The sequence below is a fragment of the Eptatretus burgeri genome, chromosome 12 (assembly GCF_056783735.1).
Source record: "Eptatretus burgeri isolate ZD-2024b chromosome 12, Ebu_testis_v1, whole genome shotgun sequence".
Lineage (NCBI taxonomy): Eukaryota > Metazoa > Chordata > Myxini > Myxiniformes > Myxinidae > Eptatretus > Eptatretus burgeri.
In genome coordinates, this window is record NC_140972.1 from 96574299 (window position 1) to 96601491 (window position 27193).

The 27193-nt window shown below is 45.7% G+C and overlaps 3 protein-coding genes across 7 annotated transcripts in view; 2 read left to right on the forward strand and 1 right to left on the reverse strand.

The window, feature by feature from the left end:
- Positions 1-567, forward strand: part of GALC (galactosylceramidase) — a 50657-nt gene extending 50090 nt beyond the window's left edge. Inside the window, exon 17 of the mRNA XM_085849012.1 lies at positions 75-567. Coding sequence (XP_085705138.1) covers positions 75-218 — 144 coding nt within the window. The 3' untranslated portion in view covers positions 219-567. The remainder of the gene's footprint in view (positions 1-74) is intronic.
- The window catches only part of LOC147016196 (uncharacterized), a 142726-nt gene that overhangs the window by 18516 nt on the left and 97017 nt on the right, over positions 1-27193 (reverse strand). The gene's annotated exons all lie outside the window — the stretch shown is intronic.
- Positions 1806-27193, forward strand: part of SLC49A3 (solute carrier family 49 member 3) — a 39849-nt gene continuing 14461 nt past the window's right edge. For 2 of the 5 annotated variants that reach the window (XM_085849014.1, XM_085849018.1), the window contains exons 1-7: positions 8262-8399; positions 8488-8665; positions 14856-15014; positions 16881-17100; positions 18428-18504; positions 18671-18808; positions 26310-26426. In XM_085849014.1, the coding sequence (XP_085705140.1) occupies positions 8504-8665; positions 14856-15014; positions 16881-17100; positions 18428-18504; positions 18671-18808; positions 26310-26426 (873 nt within the window). In that variant the 5' untranslated portion in view covers positions 8262-8399; positions 8488-8503. Of the gene's footprint in view, positions 2260-2406; positions 2596-2729; positions 2791-7184; positions 7301-8246; positions 8400-8487; positions 8666-14855; positions 15015-16880; positions 17101-18427; positions 18505-18670; positions 18809-26309; positions 26427-27193 lie in introns of those variants that run through there. The other 3 variants (XM_085849017.1, XM_085849016.1, XM_085849015.1) reach the window with 3 other exon arrangements.

Here is a 27193-nt window from a genome sequence, read left to right on the forward strand (position 1 = left end):
AGCTCAAACAATACTGCACAATGATTTTTAATGTTGAGTATGTGACTGTTTATCTGAATGGTGGTGCCTCACAGGGAAATGCTACTTCCTGTACATTGGATGGACGTCTGCTCTGGCGTGGAAGCACACCTGACAAGCCCACCAACGGCTGGGTCGCCATCGGTACCAAGTCCTTTGAGAACGGCCAGTTCGACAACTTCATGCTCAGAGCAGAATGATGGACTTCCATAAACATGGTGTTTTTTGGATGAGGACCTGGACCTGCCAGTTTTGACTGCATTTAGGCCTCGCTTGGGGTTCACTGCACGATTGGTATTACCTACAGCAAGTAGAGGGCTGGGATATTAGCATGATGGTCTAAATGTCCTTTACCTGTGTTTGATTACCCATTTGATTTCACGACGACCTCTCCTGTAATCAAGCCAAGTTTTTTTTTTTGGAATATTAGGTATGTTTGGATTCCTCCCAACTGTCCCCCACCCACCATTTTAATATTTTTCATGGGATTGGTTGACATTTCTGCAATCATGTGTTTGTTTTTATAATTACAACGCTATGCAAAGGTTACTTACACCTGTCCATTTTTTTTGTCTCTCTATCCTTGTCCTGTTCCTCGTATGTACCAGTACCCCCATTCATTTGCACCACCCAGCCCTGTACCTTTGTTTGATATTCATCTCTTATCCAAGGAGGAGGGGCCTTTGAAAGGACAGCACAGGCTCACCATGGCCTGCATTCGAGGAAAGAAAATGTCTGATGCAGACGACGTCGATTCCAAGCTCGAGGAAAGTGGTCTAACCCAACTCCAGAGATGAGGGTCACGTGTAGAGAAGGAAGCGGAATAGCCAGTGGTCCTGCAAGCAGTGGCATCCTCCAACAGCTCAAATAGCACAGAGAGTATCACCGCCTCGCGAAGGAGCTCCACCTGGAGAGGATCCACCAGCATTCTCAGGAGCAGATGACACAAGTCGTTTTTAAATATGCAAGTCTGTATCACCAAGCAGGATGTGTAGTTCTCATTAAAGTTATTGCTCACGATTTGGTGATTTGCACATTGCATACACTGTGATGTCAAGATTCTGGCTCCTCCATGCTTCATAAGAGAGCCTGCTATCCATTCTCCAAACTCCTTTAAGGACCATCGATGTATACACGGGAAGTAGGACGTAGATACTAAATGGGAATTCAATTTGAGAGGATTACTGCACAAACTCAAGAGTTTCAAAATCTTGTGACTGAGAGGAAAGGACTTTGGTCCATCCATCCATCCATCCATCCATCCATTGGGACTATACTCTGTGCAGAGCGTTGGTGCTGCCGAAGCAGTCTCCTTGGCTATTGGGAACAATCCTGGACGGGTCGTCACTCTGACACAGGATACCAGCAAGCTGGCACTCATTTTGCCGACCTCGGAAGGATGACGAGCCGAGTTAACCCCACCTGCTATTAATTCAACAGCCAGTGGGATTTGAACTCAGGATCCAAGGATCCCAAGCCCACCAACCTAACCATTAAGTCAACACCAGGTATATTGGTCCAAATTTAAAGGAATTTAAGATCTTGGCTTATCAGGTGAAGAAGGTACAAAATATTGGGCTCTTCAGGGGTAAAATGTATTGTACCTGAAGAGCAGCGAAGGGTAGCGGAGGATGAGTTTCTTGAGGAAGACATGGAAATTTGGACTCTATCTGTTGCTATATTCTGGATAATAAAGATTAACTAACGGTTAGAATACACATCCAGTTAAATGCATTAACTCGTCAACTTAAAAGACTCTTGGGGGGGGGGGGGAGACGAGCCGTACAGATTGTGGGCGATGCTGGATATGGGTGTACTAGCTTAAGCACCTGTACACAACATTTAGAAAATGCAAAGGTATGCTGTGTATCAGACAAATTGTATGAGGAAAGATGGACAGAGCTGGGAATGATAGACTTGGAGGCCGTCGTGGTTCGTACGCAGCATGTGGCTGCACGTTAGCACCTGTTCTTGCAGGGGAATAACAGTACTGCTGATGCTGTGCCCCCGTGTAGGTTCGAGCAGGAATTTATAATTTGTTTGAGATGCTGGGGATGGCTCGTCTACTCTTCACGGAGGAGACCAGGGGATCTTCAACATCCACCATCTATTACCGGCAGACGAGACATCCCATTTAACGTCCAAGGGATGTCACACGTATTGATTAATCTCCCAACATGTGAAACACCAGGATGGAAGCTTACAGCTTGGTTGGGATTCAAACCCAAAACAGCTCAAGAGGTGAGTGTGCATGCTGAGGCTATCTTACCATGAGTCTCGTACCTGGAGATGACCTCATTGTTGATTCCCTTCAAAAAGTAAAACATTTCAAAGTATGTTATCAGTCTTCACTTTTGATCCAATGTGTTTTGGACACTTGAACAACAGGTTGCATCACGAGTCGTGATCGATCAAAGCCCCATTACCAAGGAAGATATGTCGATAAACGCCTGCAACAAACTACCCAATTCAACACTGGTCACCCCCAAGATGAAGGGCATGACCAGGTTCGAGATGTGGGTTCATTTAAGGATTTCCTTCCACACCGCCGAGTACAAGCTGCACATATTGGTGTTGGTATGTAGAACAGCAAAGGGAAAGCATGTATAAATGGACCTTGAAGGTTTTTACTCCATTTCACAAGCATCTTTGTGGTCTCTGCTTTTTACTGCCTTTCCAGTTAGTTCCCTCTACCTTGTGACCCTCCCCAGCTGCACCAGGAAGCACATGGTCTGCCAGTATCCCACTTCTGGTGAAACTACCAAAATTCAGGTTCAGTGCCCAACACCCTCATTTCTTCCTCTTTTATCTCATCTGTGGAACCAACTTCCTTATTCTGTTGAATCTCATTCTTCCCTTCTCAGCTTCAAAATGGTTGTTCACCACCATCTCAGGTCATCCATCCTCCATCCACACGCATGATCTTTCCTACCTTCATTAACTCTCCTGAAGTACACCCCCCACCCCTTCCTTTCCAGGTCATTGTGTCCCCCATCTCCCTTTTTCTGATTTTCATTTCATCCCCAATTTACCCTTCCTCATCTTGGTGTATTTGAGCTAGTATCTGCTAGTTCACCCCCTGTATCTTCCTTCCTCCTTCACCCTGCTCTCTCAATCTCCCCCATTCCGATTCCTTCTCCAAGTGCCCGTGTTGTCCCCACACCCTGTTGTTGATGTGTTCCCCCACCAAGCATTGTTTTTTTCTGTTCTGTGCTCTAGCTCTTCCATGAGCCTCGACTTTGAATGTTAAAAATATTCTGACTACAGAAGCTAGAAATTGATATTTGTAAAATCTTGGCCCTTACACAGCATTTTCACACACACACACACACACACACACACACACACACACACACACACACACACACACACACACACACACACACACACACACACACAATATTTCATATATTTCATCAGGAGTGTGACGAGCACTCCACTGATCCCCATTGGACAACACTCCACACCAAAGTGTCGCCTCCAACACAGGTGATGAATCACTTGACCACAGGTGATGCTCGACCCTCTCACAGATTCCTCGCACATCGGCCTCCTTGTCCACCTTTAGCGCACGTACAGTTTTACGCCTCAACTCCCTGAACAGTTCAGCTTTGCCATTCAGCCTGGCCCTGCGACTGGTCAATGGTATCCAGTGTCCCTTGAGAGACAGCATTCTTCTTCACCCTACGGTGAGTTCCAAGACATCCATCGGCAACAACAATGATGGTGGTCTTGAAGGCACTGCACAACTCCTCAGTATTCTCCAAAGCACCCAGAACCCCCAACTCCTCACTCAGCCTGTTTGCAAACTCCTCAGCTACCCTGAGCTTCCCAACATCCAGTCTGGGCTGGGATGTTACCATTCTCCCAGATTTAAGCTGAAACTTCAGAGTTGCATCCACAAGCCTGTGGTGGGTATTGAGGAACTGAGCACTTCGGTGGACCCTGCAGTTCTGGATCATCCTCCAGTGACCATCAACGAGGACATGGTCAATCTTTGCCACACCGCCAGCGTTGGAATACCAAGTCCAGCTATGAGCCTGCTGGTGCTGAAACCATGAACCGGCCACCCCAAGTCCATGACTTCTTGCAAAATCAAGGAACTTGGTGCTATTCTGGTTCACAGCTCCAGGCCTGTGGGGCCCAACATATGTCTCATTACCATCCCTATCAGTTCCAGTCGATGCATTGAAATCCCCCAAGACTAGAAAAGTATCTCGCCTGGGGCACTGATCAACCACAGACTCGAGCGTGGCATAGAATGCATCCTTCATTGTGAGATCACTCTCCTCAGTCGGAGCATAAACAGAGACCAGGGAAATGACATCCAAGGAGGGACGAATCCTTCATCTCATAATACCCTCGTTAATCAGTGTAACCTCAATTATCATTGGAGTTAACTTATTGGACACAGCTACTGCAACTGCTTAGACATGGGAACCATCAGAGTGACCAGACCAATAGTAGGTGTAACCACCCGCCATGATCTAACCATTATCTGGTCTCCGAACCTCCGAAAATGCTGCAATACTGATGTTGCCAGGCACCCACCCGAAGGGACTGCCTCAGGTTTACCCAAGGAGACCTCCGTCTGGTGGACGACACCTCTGCACCACCCTGACACACACTACCCCAATCCAACCTGGGAGGGTTACCCAGTGGTTTCCCTCCTATCATCAGAGTGAAGGTCCCGAAGGCTTTGCCCCAATCCAGAGAGGTCCGAGAGTTCATCGGAAGGGCAGCAGCACAGGAGCTGCTCCAATGGACTGGGTTGTCAGTTTTCTTTGCATTTGTTGGTTTTTATTTGCAAAGTGAAGTGTTTTACGGTGTCCAGAGTGCAAATCCTGCCACCAAGCTCCTTAAAATATAAAAAAGTAACCTAACTGCAGGACGACGTCCAAAGACACAGGTGGGCACGAGATATGGATGGCTGTTGGGTCACAAGGAGATCCTCCCCCCTTTGACAGGTTTTGTTCTTCATCCTGCTGGGTGTCCATATCATACACCCTCCTCACCAGGATACCTGGGGGGGGGGAGGGAGGAGATAGTTTATACAGGTTTACATGGTACCTGACACCAAGCCACGTATCTAATTCCCTGTGCGTGCGACGTGAAAGGTGGGGTTAAGCAATTTGTTCGCGTATGTCGTGTCGGGATGTGGTGGAGGTATGTCGTGTAGGTATGTCATGCAGGTATGTCATCTAGGAATGTCGTGTAGGTATGTCATGTAGGTATGTGTCTGCATTTTGTAAAGTGTACATTGAAAACCGTTCAACGGAGAAAATTTAAACTTTACCACATGTTACACGACCATTTGATACTCGTACATCGAACATTGTGCATTCAATGTACATCGAACATTTTCAAAGTACAATTTGTTAATTCGTCTTTATCGTCTTAAGCCACTGTCACACCTTGACGATTTAGCCAGCATATGGCAACGTATCAAAGTGTATGTAAAACGCTGGCGTACGCTGAACTATTGATATTTTTTCCAGTTTTTGGCGCATTCATAACGAGTTGGTCGTATGCATAACATATCAGTAACATACACAGAACGTTTCGATAACTTATAGATAACTTATACCAACGAATGCTTAGCGTGTTGGCAGCGTTCACAACTTATGCCGAACGATAGTCTAACTTATGCATAGTGCGCGGCAGCGTATCGCCGACGATCACGTGGCGTAGCCTATTAAAAGGCTGCCGCTCGACGATTCCACCATGAGCTGGTCATACATGCCAAACTGCCGTCTCCTCCCGATCCTTGGTCTCACCCAGTTCCTTCTCCTCCGTTCACCTCTTCTTCTCCTGGCTCTATTGGCATGCGACTGGTACAGTGTCAAATCGATGAGGTCATGTTGATGTTGGAGGACAGCTAGTTGGTATTCTCGTCTCAGCCTTGCCGGATCCTCCATCTCTCGGATGACATGGACATCTGCTCAACATGGAGTCTGGAACACTGATGGGTTCCTCCTGTGAACCCCATTTTTATATACCAATTCCCCTAAACGCTGCCAATACGCCATTATACGGTAGCTGTAAGTTAGAAACACGTTCAGTAAGTTCTGTGGTCGTCCGGAATACGTCAAATACGTCAATATGCGTTGGAGATACGTTACACATAGGTTCAAAGCACGTTACTCAGGGCCCTGTCATACCTTGACGTTTTAGCCAACGTATGGCAACGTATCAAAATTGATCTGAAACGCTGGCGTACGCTGAACTATTGATGTTTTTTTTCAGTTTTGGGCGTATTCATAACGAGTTGGACGTATGCATAATGTATTAGTAACGTACACAGAACGTTTCAATAACTTATACCAACGAATGCTTGGCGTGTTGTCGGCGTTCACAACTTATGCCCAACGATAGTCTAACTTATGCATAGCGCGCGGCAGCGTATCGCCGACGATTATGTGGCGTAGCCTATTAATAGGCTGCTGCCCAACGATTTAAATCATAACTGCACTGGAAATCAAAGTGTCAACATCACCGTCATGCCAAAGAAAAAAAAAACCATGGAGTTTGGAACACTGACGGGTTCCTCCTGTGAAACCCATTTTTATATACCAATTCCTCTAAGCGCTGCCAATACGCCATTATACGGTAGCTGTAAGTTAGAAACACGTTCAATAAGTCCTGTGGTCGTACGGAAGACGTCAAATACGTCTACATACGTCAATATGCGTTGGAGATACGTTACACATAGGTTCAAGGCACGTTACTCATAGGTTAGAAATACGTTTCGGGTACGCTAAACATTACCTCGACGTGTTTCGACTTATGAGTAACTTACAAGTAACGTGTGTCAACGATCGCATAACGTGCCAACAACTTATGGCCAGCGTATCCCGAACGTGTGAGTCATACGCTGGCATACGTCGAAAAATTTTGAGCATGCTTAAAATTTGTCGACAAGCTCGGTGTACTGCGACGTATGCCAGCGTGTTTCAGTGTGCTCTTAACGTATACAAAACTTACCCATAACCTATTCGACGTTTTAGCCAGCGTATTCGCCCAACTTTTCATACGTCGGCAAACGCTGGCTAAAACGTCAAGGTGTGACTTCAAGGATCGTCTTAATCCCAAAACTCAATATACTTGTTTCAATGAGGGGTGCTTACTTTTGGGCCATCTTTTTATTATGTACGTTTGTCTGTCAGATATTCATTCCAACGCCTCTCAGGGTTGAAGTACGTATTAGTACTTGGTCTCCATGAGTTTATACCGCACTACGAGAGCAGCTTCGGCAAAGTACGTTTCAACACTCGAGTACAAGGTCAGTTGGGATTGTGGAAAGAAAAAAACAAAAACTTTCATAACTGTTTAACGAGTGGTTGTATCACATGTGTGAGGGCGGGGTTTGCGAAGGCCAGGGGTGTGAGGGCGGGGTTTGCGAAGGCCAGGGGTGTGAGGGCGGGGTTTGCAAAGGCCAGGGGTGTGAGGGCGGGGTTTGCAAAGGCCAGGGGTGTGAGGGCGGGGTTTGCAAAGGCCAGGGGTGTGAGGGCGGGGTTTGCAAAGGCCAGGGGTGTGAGGGCGGGGTTTGCGAAGGACAGGGGTGTGAGGGCGGGGTTTGCGAAGGACAGGGGTGTGAGGGCGGAGTTTGCGAAGGACAGGGGTGTGAGGGCGGGGTTTGCAAAGGTCAGGGGTGTGAGGGCGGGGTTTGCGAAGGCCAGGGGTGGGAGGGCGGGGTTTGCGAAGGACAGGGGTGTGAGGGCGGGGTTTGCGAAGGCCAGGAGTGTGAGGGCGGGGTTTGCGAAGGCTCGACGTGTGAGGGCGGGGTTTGTGAATGCCGGACGTGTGAGGGCGGGGTTTGTGAATGCCGGACGTGTGAGGGCGGAGTTTGTGAATGCCGGACGTGTGAGGGCGGGGTTTGTGAATGCCGGACGTGTGAGGGCGGGGTTTGTGAATGCCGGACGTGTGAGGGCGGAGTTTGTGAATGCCGGACGTGTGAGGGCGGGGTTTGTGAATGCCGGACGTGTGAGGGCGGGGTTTGTGAATGCCGGACGTGTGAGGGCGGGGTTTGCGAATTGCGGACGTGTGAGGGCGGGGTTTGTGAATGCCGGACGTGTGAGGGCGGGGTTTGCGAAGGCTCGACGTATGAGGGCGGGGTTTGTGAAGGCCAGGGATATGAAGGTGGGGTTTGCGAATTGCGGACGTGTGAGGGCGGGGTTTGTGAATGCCGGACGTGTGAGGGCGGGGTTTGTGAATGCCGGACGTGTGAGGGCGGGGTTTGTGAATGCCGGACGTGTGAGGGCGGGGTTTGTGAATGCCGGACGTGTGAGGGCGGGGTTTGTGAATGCCGGACGTGTGAGGAGTGAGCACGGGGTTTCACTTTCTCGGTGACAAGTTCCTGAAGGTGTGAACTTGACGTGAAGGTATAATTAAGGATATTTTTCGCTTTTCAGAGATCAGCGTCTGTGAGGAAATGGTGTGAGACGCTGTCGGTGTGCGTTTGAAACCCAGATAACAAGTGCCGGTGATGGGTGCGGAGGAAGAGGTGGAGAGGGAGTGCGGCAGCGCCGTCGAGTTGGGGTCTCCTGAAGAGCCGAAGAGTCCCGCGGTGGTGGTGGTGGTGGTGCTGGAGAAGCGCCGCTGGGTCGTGCTCGCCGTGCTCTGCCTCCTGAACGCGTCGAACTCTGCGGTTCGAGCATCGTCTTGTTTTCCTTTTTAATGTAATTTAAAACTCACCACGAACCTTCAACGTCTCGAACAAACCGCGAACCCAAAGAAGCAGTGAGACCGGTTCCACTAAACGTTACTCGGCTATACACCGCACCATTATCCTTTACACCTGTACATGAAAACTTTTTACTCTACGGTACACTATTTTATACATCGATACAATTGAAGTGTAAATAATCATTTATTTATTACGTACATCAGTGACGTCACCTCGTGCAAGTCAAGGAGTGAAGGTTCGAGTCAGGTCAAAGTCTTTCACTCAGAGAATTGGTTGATCCTCCCCGATCGGATCGGCTGTGTTAAGGCTTGTACCTGTTGTGGCGTTTGTTTCTCCAGTTCGTGCCCCCGATTTTTCTTGGAACCTCAGAATTTGTTACATTTCCATCCCTTGGAATGTTAAACCGCCATTTATGTTCTTTTTGTTTTGTCTTTTTTCTGCCAATTTCCGAGCTGTTTCTCGGAGGAGGAGGAGGAGGAGGAGGAGGAGGAGGATATTCGGCCCATCATGCCTCTCTCTGCCACATCAACAGCACGCAACTTTAGATAAAATAAAAAAAATGCAAAATGTTTTTTTTTTTGTTTTTTTTGGGGGGGGGGGGATAGTGGAAGAAGGCAGTTCTTGGGTGCAAAACCCACATCAACCACACAACACCCATGACAAGACCGACACAGACAACACTCCGTACAGACGCACACAATCACCCATCCATACTGAAGCTACCCAGTGCAGGGTTTACAATGGCACCGATGGTGCTTCAGCACCAAGCCTACACTCAGAGGGGGCCAATTTTAAATACATATATATATATATATATATTTATTGTGTGTGTGTGTGTGTGTACATACATTTGTATATACACATAATACATTTCAATCTATCTGTGATTCCAGCAATCTCTGTGTGTCTGTCTGTCTGTGACTGCTGTTTCTCGACAACCACTGGTCCGATCTAATTGAAACTTGCCAGGTATATTGCTGGGGACCTGAGTATGTGCCTTTTCAAGGTTTGATATTAATCGGACAAGTGGTTCCCAAGTTATGGCCATTTATTTACCAAACCAATGACAGGACACGTTGCTGCGTAGGCGTGGCCGATGAAAGGACGCCTTCGTTACCAATAACAGGACACATTGCTTGGTGTTTTGCACCCACAGTATCTATCTTCTATCTATCTATAATTCCAGCAATCTCTGTTTGTTTGCCTTTCAAAAGGTTTAAAATGAATCAGACGAGTGGTTCCCAAGTTATGGCCAAGTTGGAGCACGTTCCCCATTACGGGTTACAACTTACGGACTTCCGGATATTGATGACTTACTGTATTCCAACAATTTCTCAATTCCTTATGCGCATTTATAGATAAACACAATGCCCCAATCCAGTCGTCATTTATGAGAGCGAAGGAACGGCCTGTGTGGTTGTTTCTGGCTGGCGGTTTGAAAGTTTTTTTTTTTAATTTTTTTTGGTTTGCATGTACGGTCACGCACGTACGGGCACGCGAGAGCAAAGGAACGGCCTGTGTGGTTGTTTCTGGCTGGCGGTTTGAAAGTTTTTTTTTTTTTTTGGTTTACATGTACGGTCACGCACGTACGGGCACGCGAGAGCGAAGGAACGGCCTGTGGGGTTGTTTCTGGCTGGCGGTTTGAAAGTTTTTAAAAAAAATTGGGGTTTGCACGTACGGACACGCACGTACGGGCACGCGAGAGCGAAGGAACGGCCTGTGTGGTTGTTGTTTCTGGCACGTGGTTTGAAATTTCTTTATCTATTTTTTTTTTTTTTTTTTGCACGTACAGCCACGCACGTATGGGCACGCACTAGTTTCAATAAAGAACATGTACATAATTTAATGCTACTTTTACAAAACATACTACGTATTTGAATTCTAAAAAATAAATTTTAAAAGCCTACCATTTCCTGGCACATGACGTGACCACAGTCCACACTGTTAATGGTGGACGTTACAGTTTGAAGAGAGGGAGTCCGAAGGATGAGGGATGTCATGGCATAGGGTGGAGTTATCAGCAAATGGCTACATGGGATTTCCCAGAGAGTCAGATAGATAGATACTTGATGAAGATTAGGAATTGTAATGCGCCGAGAACACTGCCTTGTGGCACACCAGCCTTGACAGAGAGCGGAGATGAAAGGATTCTGTTGAGTGCCTCATGTTGACTATGAGAGTAGAGGAAGTTAGTAAGCCATGTATAGAGTTGGCCTTGGATGCCATAAGCAGACTGTTTGGAGAGTAAGGCAGGATGCCAGACTATTGAAAGCATGAGATATGTCCAGAGAGACGGCTCTGATCTCATGTCTGACGTTGAGGCCTCCATCCATTGTTTGGTGAGTGGAAGCAGCATGTCCAAGGAAAAGTGACCAGGTCTGAATCTGAATTGGGGATCTGAGATCAGGTTGTTGTGGAAAATAGAGGATTTTATGTCAACTGTGATGATGGATTCCATGACGTTGCTGATTATTGAAAGTAAGCTGAAAGGTCTGTAGTTAAGGCGATCCATTTTTACATCTTTTTCATGTAATGCTCTGATATTGGAGGATTTCCAAGCAGATGGAAGATGACCTAGCACAAATGACAAGGTGAAAAGAACATAGAGAGGATGTGCAAGTGCAGCAGAGTTTTTTTTAGGACACATGAACTGATGCCATCCAGTCCAGTTGCAGAGTTAGAGTCGAGGTTTGCCATAAACTTGTCCACCTTCTTGGGTGTAAAATACACAGAATCCAGGAGCAGTTTGGTATGGCAGGGAAGGATGGGTATCGAGATTGAGGGGTTGGGGGCACGATTTGCAAGCAAACACATAATTAAGGAATTGAGCTTTCTCACGAGCAGAGTCGGCTGTGGTGCCATTTGAAGAGAGGGAAGGGATGAAAGGAGCATACTCCAGAGACATACTTAACAAGGTACCACCAGGTTTTAAGGGAGGGACATGAGTTTGAAAGTTAATTATTGAGGTTGGACAGATGTTTTCTGGCTCTCCTGAGAATGGACACACACTTTGTGGAATACACTGAGATTGCTGTCAGTCAGATTTGCCTTCCATGAAGAGAAGGTTTCAGGGAAACTGCCTCACCATGCAATTCAATGTACCATGGGTGGGATAATTGAAGGCAAAATGGGATGAATCTGTGAACAGGAGAGAACAGGTTTCTGTGGAAGGATTCCTCGGGTGAGTTAATTTATTGGGTGGTAGATATGGGAGACCAGTCTTGAAGAGAGATGGCAGCATGCAATCCCTGCCAATCTCCCTGAGTGAACTGCCACACTCACCAGCGCTGAGGCAGCTCTTTGAGAATATCCAGAGAGATGTTGACTTTCACAAATACGTGATCAGATGAATCAATTGGAGCAGAGGAAGAGCAGGAGACATTTGTAGTGAAGTTTGCCACAGATTGAATCAGTTCCATGGAGTTACAGAAGTCCTTTGCTGAAGAGCCATGGCTGCTGAGAAAGGTACCAACACCCAACCAATATGCATGGTGACGATTATAATCACCACATATGATGAAGAGAGGGTTGGGATGAGTGGTTAAAAGTTGGTCCTTGTCTGGGAGAGAGATATAGATGGAGTCGTCACTGTTATGATGGATAATTAATTCTCTGGTGATTGAGCACACACATTATGGGCATAGCTTCCACCAATGTCAACGTTCCTTGTGTACGTGTGCATGAGGAAAGGATCCAAGTTGAGAAAATGATGAGAATGTCTGTCTGTGCTGCTTTGTCTATGAAACACATTGCTGTGAATCAAGAGGGGGGGGGGTGGTCACGGAACCTGAAGTCTTGTTGACTTGAGCTATCGGGTCATTTCTTTAAATCCTAAAGGTCTTTAGTTTTGTCGAACCACGAGGAATGAGCCAAGCAGTTTATCTTTCCATGTACCTTATGTTCACGCAAATAACCCATGGGCTGTATGTTAAATTGGTTCCAAAAATTCCAACTGCGGCGTCTACTGCTGCGCGGGCGATACGGTATTTCATCATACGGCACGTGACATAACCACAGGGGACCAAGTGAAATGATCATAGATACAAAAAGAGGCAATTAAATACATGACCAGCCTGTCTGTTCATGTGCTCTTCTGCGAACTTACGAACTTTCAGTTTGAATTTGGCCGTGAAACTTTAACGTTTTCTCTTACTTTTACTGTCAGACCCTGACATTCGCAAGGGATACATTCTTGAAAAATTCCGCGAATGGTGGTACATTGTTTCAATGGGAAAAAAGGGGGATAGCTTCCCAGCGGTTCGTGATTCATAAGAGAAAATCAAAAATCCCGTGAAAAACTCTGAATACAAGAAGCATAGGACTGCGAATGTAGAAGCAGGTCACATTTTCGGAACCGCGAATGCTGGGGTCCGACAGTCCTGACAGCAGACATTGTACGGCAGGAACTTGTAATGGTATGGAGGATTTCGTGGAATGATATGGAATTCAACAGCCTGCAGGGTATTTATACATTTCTAATGGATGTGCAGCATGGTTTCCGGTGGCATCGTTACCGGAAACCACGCTGGTTTATAACACATCAGTAGAGTAAACTTTAATTATTACAACAACCCTTTGTCAAGATATATATTTTAATTTAAATTGGTTATTTACTGCAGATGAATTTGAAAAGCGCTGTTTGTTGGCCCTTGACAAAGCCGTGCTAGCTGCTGGAAATAATGGGCATGGTGCATCTCCCGGGGTGTGTTCAGTTACTGAGCAGCTAGCTAGCGCTCGCCAACTCAGCCATTCTTTAATGGCTTTGAATGGAGTGCTTGCTTGATTGCTTAAGCCACTTGGTGAGCGCTCTACAAGAAACTTGGTAACTGAACACCCACGTCATGTGGAGAACAAAGCTAGCTTATGGGGTATACCCATATGCAGGTTATACCTGCCTGAAATTTTTCTTGAGCACTTTTTTTTTCTCCACAGGTGTGGGGTCTCCACATGTGTTGGGTATACCAAGGGGCGGGTTATTTGCATGGAATTACGGTGGTCGAATCGCCAATTTTACGTTCTACCAACCAACCTCTCGAACTGGATGTGTACGGATCACAAAGCAAAGGAATTTCAGGATTAATAAAATAAACGTTTAATTATTAACTCTGCACAATTAATATTATAAACGACACAAAATATAACATCTTATCAACATAAAAGGTAATTGAGGACACACAAAGGGGAAGATGTTGAGCTTTTTTATTCTTGCTGAAGACTTGGAAAAACAAAAGTCCCTGCATTGTTCTCTTTAGGAAAGTGGGGATAACCTTGGTCTTTGTGAGAGTGTGAAACACCAGAAGTGCACTGGAGAGTGCACTCTTTAGTGCACCTGATTGTTGCCCGTTGTGACCCATGGGAGATTATATCGGTGCATGTGTGGTCAGCATATCCTCTTGGGTACGGCTTTAGCAGTGCACCGACAATAGCTGCCTTTGGGATATCCCTCCCTTGCTCCCCGGTACAACAACTCAGTATGAAAGCTGCATTTGAGTGCTGGTCTCGGTGGTTCTCACAAGTGCACATTCAGCTCGGGCCTTCTTATTCTATCTTTTGTATGCAACACATGCCTGCGGTTCTTGAGGTACAGCTGTTCCGCTGATACAGTGCCCCTGTAGGTTAGAGCAGGAATTTGTAATTTGTTCAGGGTGCCAATGACAGCTTACCTACTCTTCATGAAGTACACTGTGGGCTCTTTAACATGCACCAACTAATGCTAGCAGACACGTCCATGTCTGGCTTCACGTCCCTCTGAGGGATGGTGCACTTTCTGATTCATCGCCTTACCTGGGAAGCATCAATCTAGGTTTATCGTCAGCTTGGAAAATCGAACCCACAACAGACAGCTCAGAGGTAAGTGTGCTACCTCCACACCATCCTGTCCAGAAAAAATTGTGATAAGTGACAAAGAGCAAATGATGCAATGTATTCTGATCAGGATCCACACACTAAGATTACTCACTCTCTGTTGATGTATCGTTTGGTTTAATGTCATAGTTCATTAAATATACAATGTTAGGCCAAACCTTAAATATGCAAACCATCCATGCCAATGGTACTTTAAACATACAATACAAACTTCTTTGCTTTATTGTTCTTCCACAAACGGCCTTCAAAGCACTCATCCAGGCACGGTCATTGTTGTTCCTTTCAGGTGTGGCTAAGCATGGCTCCGGTCACCGACCATGCGGCGCAGTTCATGGCTGTGAAGCCGGACCTCATCAACTGGCTCTCTCTTGTTTACATCGTGGTCTGTATACCCTGTGGTCCTCTCGCTTCCTGGGCTACAGATTCATTTGGACTGCGTTTTGCGGTACATTTTTTGAGTTGACTGCCCCTACCAAATATCCAAAACCCTTAAGGGCAAAATGTCCCACCTGCTTTACTTGCTGTCCTCCTTTGTGTCTTATCTACTCGGTTTTCATCACTGCTGTGAAGCTTTCCTTGAAAGTTGAACCTTTTGAGAGCATTTTCCAAAGTTCTTTATTTTATTTTTACAGACTCTAAAGCTCCTGAAGGAGCTGCGACATAAATCACACATACATGCAGACAGATACACGAGACAACATTAAACTTTACTCACACACAAACACAGCCGCTGAGATTGGCGGAAGTGACATCACTTCCTAGAGCACTCTGGGTACCAGGACATCATGTTTATGACGTCTCTTTTCTCGCCGCACTCAGTGGAGCTATTGAGGATGAATTTCCTCATCCTCATGGATACCAACCTATAGGGTGTTTTTTTTTCCCCATACTCTTTCCTTTAAATGCTGAGTGTCAAGCACGGAAGCAGCACGTCTCATTTTTAGTCTTTTGTGTGACTCGGACAGGGATCGAATCGCTGGCCTCCCAGATTCAGAGCGGATGTCCTCACCATTACACCACTGAGTTTTCATGGACCACAGAATTGGTTAACACAGAGTCCCTCAGGACCAGCATTTTGTAAATTGGTTGCGCTGTTACAGAGATATTAACAATTGGAGTGCACATAATGCGTGAATTATTTTCCCATTTCAATTTTTCGATTCTAACGTCATCAGGAAACTCTCCCAATGCCAGGAAGAGTGCGTGATGCTGCTTAGAATCTACAATGAGAATAACTCACTTCTGTGCCAATTTTTGCTGACACAAGACCATTCCTTAGAGGTCGTGGGAGGGGGGGGCAGGAGGGGGACTTTTTGACAACAAACCAACCCCCGTTCTCATCATTTTCACAAGGTGACTTTGAAATATCTCTTCTTGGATGAATGCATTGACCTCTTCTTGGGATTCTGGCAAACCGTGATGTCTAAACTGGTATCCCTTAAGACATGTTTTCATTGTGTTTCATCTGGATGTGATCAGGAAGGTTGGCACAGATTTCCACCCCTTAATGGCTACACCAGTGGCATGCTTATTAAATCGTGCTTGACCCAAATCAGGACCTGTTCGGCCCGTGCTGTCACCTTGAATTCTACACTCCATACCACTCGATTACAACTTGCACAATAGACTTAATACTTTACATTTCTTCTCTGCTCAATCTCTGGGAGAATCCAGTCAGAGTGGTTAGCTTCATTGGGGCTGTGAGCTTCCAGTGAGGATGCCTGGGGCTACGAATTATGATATCATTAAACAGATATCTTAGACACATTTTAAGCAGCTTATTGTAATTAATTTTGGAATATTGCAGTAATACAATGGTTCCACGCACCCCTCAACCCTTGTTGGAAACCAAGTTGTCCCTGACACTGTTTCAATGTTGATTAGGCCACCCACATTTGCTGGCAATCTGAGCCGGCCCAGATTCTTTTTCGGATCCCTTCCTAAAGTGGGCTGAAGTGTAATGGTTGAGAGTGCATCACCGACCTAACCAATCACGTGACTCAGGTGGTGTCTCCTCTTGTTTCTTCCTTTTTAAAACAAAAATTGCTGTAAGCAAAGCTAAAATGTCCATCCTTTTGGTTTTGCGACAAGGCTCACGAGGAAAGAACCATTCAGATCCATCAAACCTGCATTGCATGGAGGGGATTTTTTTTTCACTCTAATTGGCTCGCCTGTAAAAACGGATTTCACGAGAACCTGGATCTGCCTAATCCTGTCTTGAGTGTTACATGGGATTGAGGTTTAAAGGACAGTGCAGATCAAAAGCACTCATTGTTTTCCTCTTTCTTCCTTGCTTATTGCCCCCTAGTAGTTGGTGACGGGAGGTTTGTTGAACGGAGTCGGCGCCTTGGTGAGGCTTCTTGGCGTCCAGGACTGGATGGTTACAGTGTTGCGTGGATTCCCCCTGGTCATGACAGGACAGACGGTGGCAGCACTCGCTCAACCCCTCCTGCTCTTTGCACCCACCAAAGTGGCTGCAGTGTGGTTTCCTGAAAATCAGAGGGCGATTGCTAACACCATCGCATCCATGGGTTTGCAGTCGCATTTCTTACATGTTTGCATCATTACGCCTCGCACGCGAAGCGAAAATCGGGTAGAGTAATTGGTTCATTGATGCTGTATGAGGAGGAAACCTTCACTCTAATAAGGATTTCTAATATACGGGTAGCACCCGCTCCTACGGGAGTGGAGGGAGTCATGCTATTATCTTCATGATTATTTATGAATATCATAAGAGAGTACTTGCCCTACAGGCAATTTTGTTCCAAGCAAGCAACATGGTTTTCTATGCATGGTGTTGGTTTAATGGTTCGGGTGGTGGGCTTGGGATCCTTGGATCCTGAGTTCAAATCCTGCTTGGCTGTTGAATTAATACCAGGTGGGGTTGACTCAGCCAGTCATCCTTCCGAGGTCAGCAAAATGAGTGCCGGCAAGCTGGTATCCTGTGTCAGAATGGTGACCCGTCCGGGATTGTGCCCAATAGCGAAGGAGACTGGTTAGGCAGCACCAACGCTCTACACACACACACGCACACGCACACGCACACGCACACGCACACGCACACGCACACGCACACGCACACGCACACGCACACGCACACGTACACGTACACACACTGCACCACCCTCTTTGCAGACCATTGGTTCTACCAAAGCACTCTTGGCAAGGGTTAACATTCCAGATGGGTCACCACTGACTGAGGATACTCGATGCAGGAATTTGTAATTTGTTCAGGGTGGCGTGATATGTCACCCCCTTCTTTGTCGAAGACCATGGGATCTTTAACTTCACCAATTGCTAATGCTGCCAGACGTCCCTCTCCGGCTGAGTCATTGATGTATCACCCTGTACGTGAAACACCAGAATGACGGATTACATCGACATTCAAACCCAGGATAGACAGCTCAGAGTCGAGTGCACATATCTCCACGTTGTCCTACCAGACACAGCTTCTTCTCCTTTACAGTAATTGATGTTTTGTCATCAGGTGAGTGCAAGTAGTTTGGAGAAAAAGACCCTTTAAGTTGTACAATTGCAAATCGAGCTAATTACAAGGGTAGTGATACTGCCGGGCATGTTCCGACTGTCTTGTTGAACTACTGCTCACACTTCCCCAACGGGCCTTTGTTTGACTTGTATTTTTACTCAGACCACAAATCGAGGGAATTATTCAGTTTCAGATCAACCATGCTCTTCGTGTCCCCTTTTCTTGCATCGCATTTATATTTCTACATGATCATCTTGGTCTCTTTTGAAAATCTCTTCAGTTGTTAGGTTGTTTTGCCAATTAGGATTGCATTTGTGTGTAAGTTTTTTTTCACATTTATTTATATATAACTTCTGTTTTCCTTCCCGAAGCCAACCCTCTGGGAATCATGCTCACAAACGTGATTTCTCCACTAATCGTGCACAGCGCCGAACAGATCTCTACGATGGTAGGGTCACAAGTAGACTCACCATTCTACTTGCACACCCATATACACCCACAACCCCTCATATTTCACTCCCATGTTATCATCTTTCTCCATCATAACAACATTGAAACCCCAAGTATAACACCCCTCTCCAACCCACTTCCTACCCCTCTTCCCTTCCCCCCAGCTGATCGTGTATGCTGTTCCAGCTCTGTTGGGAACCCTCTTAGTCATTTGTCTCATGCAACGCAGTGCCCCTTTAATGCCACCCTCCATTGGAGCAACTACTCAGAGCACTCAACCCTTCCTGATAAACATCAAACAGGTTTGTACCACAATGTGACTCCACGGGCCTGCACCAGTGACCAGTTCCACCACGATGAACCAGCTGTGATAGTCTTTGGTGCATGTATTGGAGTGTAGCTCGTTTTCTCCAGATCTGATGATCAGGTTGCTTGTTGACAGCATTTTCCAACGCAAAGGACTCGCTACTTGGTGTGATGGTGTGATTCGCTACTTTGAAATTTGGAGTCTGAAACTTTGAGGACAACCTACTTAGCACTCTCAAAACACAGGGTCATGTTGTGGGAAACGATCCTCCCTTTATGTCGTCAGTGTTGTGCTTACGCACATCGAGATGGAAACGTTTAGGGTGTTCTGGATGCAGTGATCATGTTGCATTACGTTTGCTCAGCACCTGGGTGAAGGTCAAACACTGGGTTCGCCACACTGGTTAAACGACACCTGCAGCATATTTTGCACCATACTGGAATGTGGGTGGAGACAGAAAGGCTAATAAGGTTTCCGGAAATATGCATCTTTGGGCAATTAGTGTTATTTGGCAGCAGTGGTGTACAATCAAGACTGGTACATCTCAGTTCTCTTTAAGAAAATGTGACGAAGGATTGTGAGATGGAATGATGGGACAAGGCAAGAGTTGTGTAGACAAAAGTGATTGTGACAAAACTGATCTGATAAATGGAATGTCTTTCAATCTTGGCACACCCTGCAATCTCAACCTGTGGCTCGAGATGAGGCATCAAACTAGCCAATCAATTTATTTTCATGGTCAACCACTGCAAGAGCTTCAGTATCTTGAATATCTCTGCTTCGCTATCAGCCAAGACCTCTCCTGAACAAGCATACAGTGCCTTCATAAAGTCGTCACACCCCTTGACTTTGTCACGTTTTGTTGTTGCAGCCTGAATTTAAAATTGATTACATTTAAGTTTTTTGTCACCGATCTACACAAAATACCCCATAATGACAAAGTGAAAACATGTTTTTTTAGAGATTTTGACATCTTACTATAATTCAGCGTCTGTCCGTCTGTCTGTTCCCAGGTACTGCAAAAACAGCAACCATTTTTTTGGGTGTGTAATCCTGGGACCCCTTGGAGTAAAATAGGCAAAAATATAATAACATGACCCCCTTGATGGCTCCCATAGAGAGCGGGTGCTTCTAGTTAATTAAAAATGAAAATCTGAAAAATGTCTTGCATCAATAAATATTTAACCCCTTAGATCTGACCCTCCAAATTGAGCTCAGGTGCATCCAATTTCCTTTGATCATCCTTGAGATGTCTCTCCAACTTCATTGGAGTCCACCTGTGGCCAATTCAATTGATTGGACATGATTTAGAAAGAAACACACCTTTCGGTATATAGTCCCACAGTTAAGTTGACAGTGTATGTCAGACCAGACACTCGACCATGAACTCCAAGGAACTGTCCGTAGAACTCCGAAATAGATTTGTGAAGATGCATAGATCTGGGGAAGGGTATAAAACAATTTCTGGAGTGATAGAAGTTTGCAAGAGCACATTGAGCTCCATCATTAAGAAATGGAAAGAATATGGAATTACCTAGACTCTTTCTAGAGCTGGCCGTCCGACCAAACTGAGCAACCGAGTAAGAAGGTCCTTGGTCAGGGAGGTGATCAAGAACCCAATGACCACTCTGACAACAACAAATTTCCTTGACTGAGATGGAAGAACCTGCAGGAAGTACAACAGTCTGCAGCACTTCACAAATCAAGGGTTTATGGGAGAGTGGCCAGACAGAAGCCACTCTTGAGAAAAAGGCACATGACAGGACACCTGAAGTTTGCAATAAGGCACGTGAAAGACTCTGAGAGCATGAGGTCAAATATTCTGTGGTCTGGCGAGATGAAAATTGAGCTCTTTTGACTGAATGCAAAGTGCTACATCTGGCGAAAACCAAGCACAGCTCATCACCCATCTAACCCTCCCTCCCGTGAAGCATGGTGGTGGCATCATGTTATGGGAATGCTTTTCAGCGGCAGGGCCTGCGAGACTTTTACGGATATAGGAAATGATGAATGGAGCCAACTACAGGGAAATCCTTGAGGAGAACCTGCTTCAGAGCGCAAAAGACCTGAGGCTGAGGTGAAGATTTACATTCCAACAGCACAATGACCCCAACCCAAGCATACAACCAAAGCAACACGCAATGGCTTCAGATCAAGAACGTGAAAGTCCTTGAATGGCCCAGCCAAACCCAGACTTAAATCCCATTGAGAATCTGCAGAAAGATTTGAAGATTGCTGTTCACCAACAATCCCCATCCAAATTGACAGAGCTTGAGCAAATCTGAAAGGAAGAATGGGAGAAAATCTCCAAATCCAGAAGTACAAAGCTCATAGACATCCCCAAGAAGACTCCAAGCTGTAATCACTGCCAAAGGCTCTTTTACATTCAAAGTATTCACTCAGTGGGTTGAATATTTCTTGAAACAAGACACAACTTTTCATTTTTAATTAATTTATAAAAAATAAAAAAAAAATTTCACTTTGTCATTATATGGGGTATTTTGTGCAGATCGGTGACAAAAAAATTTCAACTTAATCCATTTTAAATTCAGGCTGTAACACAACAAAATGTGAAAAAGTCGAGGGGTGTGAATACTTTCTGAAGGCACTGTATAGCCAAGGTCAGGTCAAGTCAGGTATGGGAGCATGCTCCAGAGCAGGGCGTTGCTGCGTCCACCTTCTGCCGGTATTCCAGGGGCCTCCGTCTGGAAAATACGCCAGGCAGATGTCTGGCCCATCCCCATCTCCTTGAGATGCTGATCAACCTGCTGCAATCATGAGGCATGTGGTCAGCCCATTGGCCTCCTCCACTCACAAGGCTCCACGCTGAGAGAATTTGGTGAGCAGGATCAGCATCAGGAAAACGAGCCACAAATCCATACAGCCACAGCTGACGCTCACGGACTATGCAGGTAACAAATCTCATTTCAGTCTCTCTCAGCAACCGCTCGTTGGACACAAAGTCTGACCAGCGAGAGCCAAGGATTCTTCAAAGAGACCTGGTACCAAAGGAATGAAGTTGCCGCTTCAGGTCCCTGCTCAGAGTCCAAGTCTCACATCCGTAGAGCAAGACTGGAAGCACCAAGGACCTGAAGACTCAGACTTTCATCCTCCCGCATAGGTACCGGCAGTACCACACCCCATGATCCAGTGAATCCATGACTCCCCAGGCCTGACCCAGGTGTCCGTTGACCTCTGGCTCATAGCTGCCAAGGAATATCACTGCCAAGGTAAATGAATCTCTCTGTGACCGCAGCATCTTCGCCACAAACAGGTACAGACGAGCTAGCAGCATCCAAGATGTCATTGAAAGCCTGTATCTTAGTTTTTACCAACGAAATCCATAATCCCAGCGGGGCAGACTTCTCATTCAGCACCTCGAGGGCCCCCAAAAGGATGTCCAATGCCTCTGCAAAGATGACTGCATCATCTGCAAAATCAAGGTCAGAGGGCTTGACATTCACAAATTAAGCACCGCAGCTTGATCTCTCTGACATCCTCCCAAGAATCCAGTCCATACAAGCGTTGAAAAGTGTGGATGCCAGCACAAACCCCTGACGACCTCCAGTACCAACTGGAAATAAGTCAGCGATGGTATCACCACATCTCACTGCACTCTCAGTGCCAGAATATAGTTCAGACATCAGATTGATCAGTTTTGGTGGCACCCCACGAAGACCAACAATCCTCCAGAGGGAATCCCAATTCACTGGAGTAAACGCTTTACAGAAATAACTAGAACGGGCACTCGATAGAGCGCATACCTTCGCCGCCGCTACTTTTTTCTGGGCACATTTGAAAAACGTCATTTAAAAACGTCCATGACGTCACAACCATCAGTCCGATGGACATCAAATTTGGTGTTAGACGTCATTGAGGGCAGTCCAACAAAATGGAATGATAAACACTGAAAAAAATCGAAAGTTTAAAAATGACGTCATCTTGTGACGTCATTTTGACGCACTTCCAATGACGTCACTACCAATCGCGGACTACCATCCTGAAAGCTCTTATTTCACGGAACATTTTAACGTTGGTTTCATGTCAATAGCTCTATTAGATCTGAAGTTATGCCGACAAGTATATTTTGACCTTGAGTGTGACCTTGACCTTGACCATGGAGTTAATTTGCAAAACCTGTTCATAAATAAGCAGATATTTGGTACTGATCATAATGCCTGGATTTGGGACAATTTCCTTAACAAATTACATAGATATTTGAATATAAAATATCAGGACATTTGAGCCACAATTGAAAAACGTTATGTTCAAACGTCAATGACGTCATAACGGTCAGTCCGAACGATGTCAAATTTGGTGTGTGACGTCCTTAAGGTAAATCCTACAAAACGGTATGATCAAAACTGATGAGGTCGAAAATTGAAAATTTACGTCATCTTGTGACATCATTTTGACGCACTTCTGATGACGTCACGTCAAATCTGACACCACATACCCGAAAGGTATTTTGTCATGGAACAATATGGCGTTGGTTGCATGTCGATAGCTGTCTTATGAAGGAAGTTATGCTCAAAAGTTTGTTTTTGACCTTTTCATGACCTTGACCTTTGACCCGATCGCTCCCAAAATCTAATCAAATCGTCCTTGGATATTCACGAATCATCCCACCAATTTTCACGCAATTCGGTTTAATACTTTCTGAGTTATGCGAATAACAAACAAACACACATATTCACAAATAAATAAATACACAGCGACCAAAACATAACCTTTCGCAGAATGCGAAGGTAAACATAATCTGCAAGCAGCCCTTGCTGAAACTTATCTGCGTCTGGTGAGGACCCAAAGAGCAAGGATATGGTCAATTGTTTACCTCTTTGGTGTAAAGCCTGACTGCTCTGGAAGCTCATGCTCAAGCAGATGGTGGCAAACCCTTTCAATAATTATTCGAGCAAAGACCTTGTGTCACCCCTCGGTTGTTGTTGCAGTCCTGGCGATCACGCTTCCCTTTCCAGAGAGGGACAACAAGGCCCCTCTTCGAGTCAGTTGGCATGACACCTGTGTTCCAGGCAGAGCACAGAACTACATGCAATGACACGGGCACATCATTTCCACCAGCCTTGAGAAGATCAGCATGGATGCCACAGATCCCAGGAGCTTTACCCCCATTTCAACCGGTTCATCGCAGTCTGTGTTTCTACAAACGGAGGTGGGCTACAGTTGATTGGAGGGTTAGCAATGGGGATAGTAACACCCCTGACATCCACTGGACAGCTGGTGGATCAGCCTGGTACAACTGCTCAAAGTAACCAGCCTCGCGGGCTTGCACTTCAGTCTGCTCTGTCAAAAGCCCACCGCCGTCTGCTCTAACTGCAGAGATGGGCTTGTTGGAATGCAAGACGTGAATTCCTCTGTAAGCGTGACGAGGAATCACTTGACCACAGGTGATGCTCTACCCACTCAGATTTCTCGCACATAGGCCTCCTTGTCCGCCCTCAGCGCACGTACAGTTTTACGCCTCAGCTCCCTGAACAGCTCAGCTCTGCCATTCAGCCTGGCCCTGCGACTTTGGTCAATGGTATCCAGTGTCCCTTGAGAGACAAAATTCTTCTTCACCCGACGGTGAGTTCCAAGACATCCACCGACAACATCAAGGATGGTAGTCTTGAAGGCACTGCACAACTCTTCAGGATTTCCCAAAGCACCCAGACCCCCCAAATCTCCACTGAGCTTGTTCGCAAACTCCTCAGCTAACCTCTCATCCTTTAGCTTGCCAACATCCAGCCGAGGCTGGGATGGTGTCATTCTCCTGGATTTAAGCTGCAACTTCAGAGTTGCTACAACAAGCCTGTGGTCAGTATTGAGGAACTGAGCACTCCGGTAGATCCTGCAGTTCTGGATCATCCTCCAGCGACCATCAACGAGCACTTGGTCACTCTCCTTTGCTACCCCACCAGTGTTGGAATACCAAGCCCAGTGATGAGCCTGTGGGCATTGAAACCATGATCCAGCCTCCCTAAGTCCATGACTTCTTGCAAAGTCAAGGAACTTGGTGTTATTCTGGTTCACAGTTCCAGACCCATGGGGACAAACACATGCCTCATAACCATCCCTATCAGTTCCAGTTGATGCATTGAAATCCTCCAAGATGTGAAGAATATCTCACCTGGGGCACTGATCAAGCACAGACTCGAGCGTGGTATAGAATGCGTCCTTCACAGTGAGATCACTCACCTCATTCGGAGCAAAAACAGAGACCAGGGAAACGACACCCAAGGAGTGACGAATCCTTAGTTTCATGATACGCTCTTTGACCAGTGTTACCTCGATTATCATTGGTGTCAGCTTTCTTGACACAACAACAGCAACTCCTTCGGCATGGTAACCATCAGAGCGACCAGACCAATAGTAGGTGTAACCACTCGCCATGATCTTGCTGCAATCTGGTCTCTGAACCTCAGAGAATGCTGCAATACCGATGTCCAAATGTTTGTGTGATAATGTACTCGTACAGTCAAGCTGGCCTCTAGACAGCTGTGGGCACAATCCTTCATTGTTCCCATTCATCCCTTGAAAAATCAGAAATATTAGACTACAAGGCCTTTGTTTGTTGCTCAATGGAGTACTGTGCTCCCTTATGGGCTGGCACCCCTCTACTCTCCTGGATTTTGTGGAATCGAAAGTTCTTAACATAATTGGAATTTCCCATATTCATGCGGAAGCACAGGATTTGTTGCTCTAACGTTGTAGGCAGGTTGCTAGTCTGTTTTTTTTCCACCTCTCTTCTGTCTAGCCATCTCTGCTGTTTTCATCCTCTGACCCTCCCACGTAACTCCTGGACACGGCCATTCTTCCAGGAACCCCCACCAATTTAGAATTCAAATGTCAAGACTTTTCGCACATCTTAACTCCTTTATCCTCTTTTTTTTGTCCCGTATGAGGAACTGCCTTATGAAGACTGTTCAATCACAGTACCTTCTCGGGATTCAAGTGCACTACCTTCACATGTGACCACCTCCACTCCATCCCTACTTGCAATCTTTTCCCCTATTAACCCGACCTAACTTAACCCTCTTTTCTGGTCACCGTGTTTCCTTTCTACCTCTCCTCTTTTTTTCCTGTTTATCCTTTTTTCTTGCTGATTGTGCCAAATTGTAGCCCGGCTGTCCCACTGTCATTTTGTTTCCCTTTTACCCTCTGTCTCCTCACTCTTCCATGAGCCTTGATTTTGTATGTTAAGAGTCGAGGTAAACATTTCTTCCTTGCTTCGATGCTTGTCCACCATAAACCCATCACAGGATGGGGAACCGACAGAAGTTGAAAATACCACATAGACGGACTATGATGGCCACCAAAATCTTGGCCCAGAAGAGAGGATCAAAAGCTCTACTTTCAGCTGCTGGTGTTTGTCCCGAGAATGTCTTTAGAGTTTACATGTTCAATTTAATTCTCTCTGCCTTGATGACCTCATTGGTTTCATTGTTCATATCTCAATTGTTTTCAGGATGTAATTATTTATTTGTTGTATTTTTCAGTTGTTCACCAATGGACCTTTTCTAATCCTCCTGGTTTGTTTTGGAACGGGAATTGGTGCAATCACATGCTTCACCACACTCCTGGCACAAATCCTATGTGCTCGTGGATACACTGATGTAATGGAACCGCATGTATCACATGTCATGTTTATACGGGATATGTATGGTATTTAATGATTTATATTTTGTGCACTGTTTTGTCTCATTACAGTGCCATTTTGAGAAAGTTTCACATTTGTTGAGCTCATCTTTTTCACTTTGTCTGTCTTTTGTTATTTATTGCTCTCCATTTGAGTTTGACTATCCTCTTCATGATATATATATATATTTAGTAGTTATAGCTGAAAAGTCGAGGGAGAAGGAAAGAAGAGTGAGAAATGGTTGAGGAGGTAATGGATTCAAACCCAGTCCTGAGTTGCACCCCAACAAAGATGCTTTCGTTGAATTATTGAGTTCAACTTCCATTGATGTAACGAAGATTTTGTATAATGAATATGTGCACTGATTGACTCAAGTAAGATGGATTATTCAATCAGTATCATGATTTCTGATGATTATGGACATGCTTGTCCTCACTAACCACCTGACTTAGGAAAATAAGAAAAATTAGGATGTAAAGGATGTTTGATGTAAAATGTGATTGAAAATAAAATTTTCTTGATTAAAAAGTTAAAGGAAAGAGAATTTATATAAACTTGGGATATTTATTTTATTACAAGGAAATGGTGTATGTGTGAAGCGGAATGGTTGAATGATCCACAGATAGCTGGGCCTTGTGTGTGATACACAGAGAGCCGGGCCTTGTGTGTGATGCACAGAGAGCCGGGCCTTGTGTGTGATGCACAGAGAGCCGGGCCTTGTGTGTGATGCACAGAGAGCCGGGC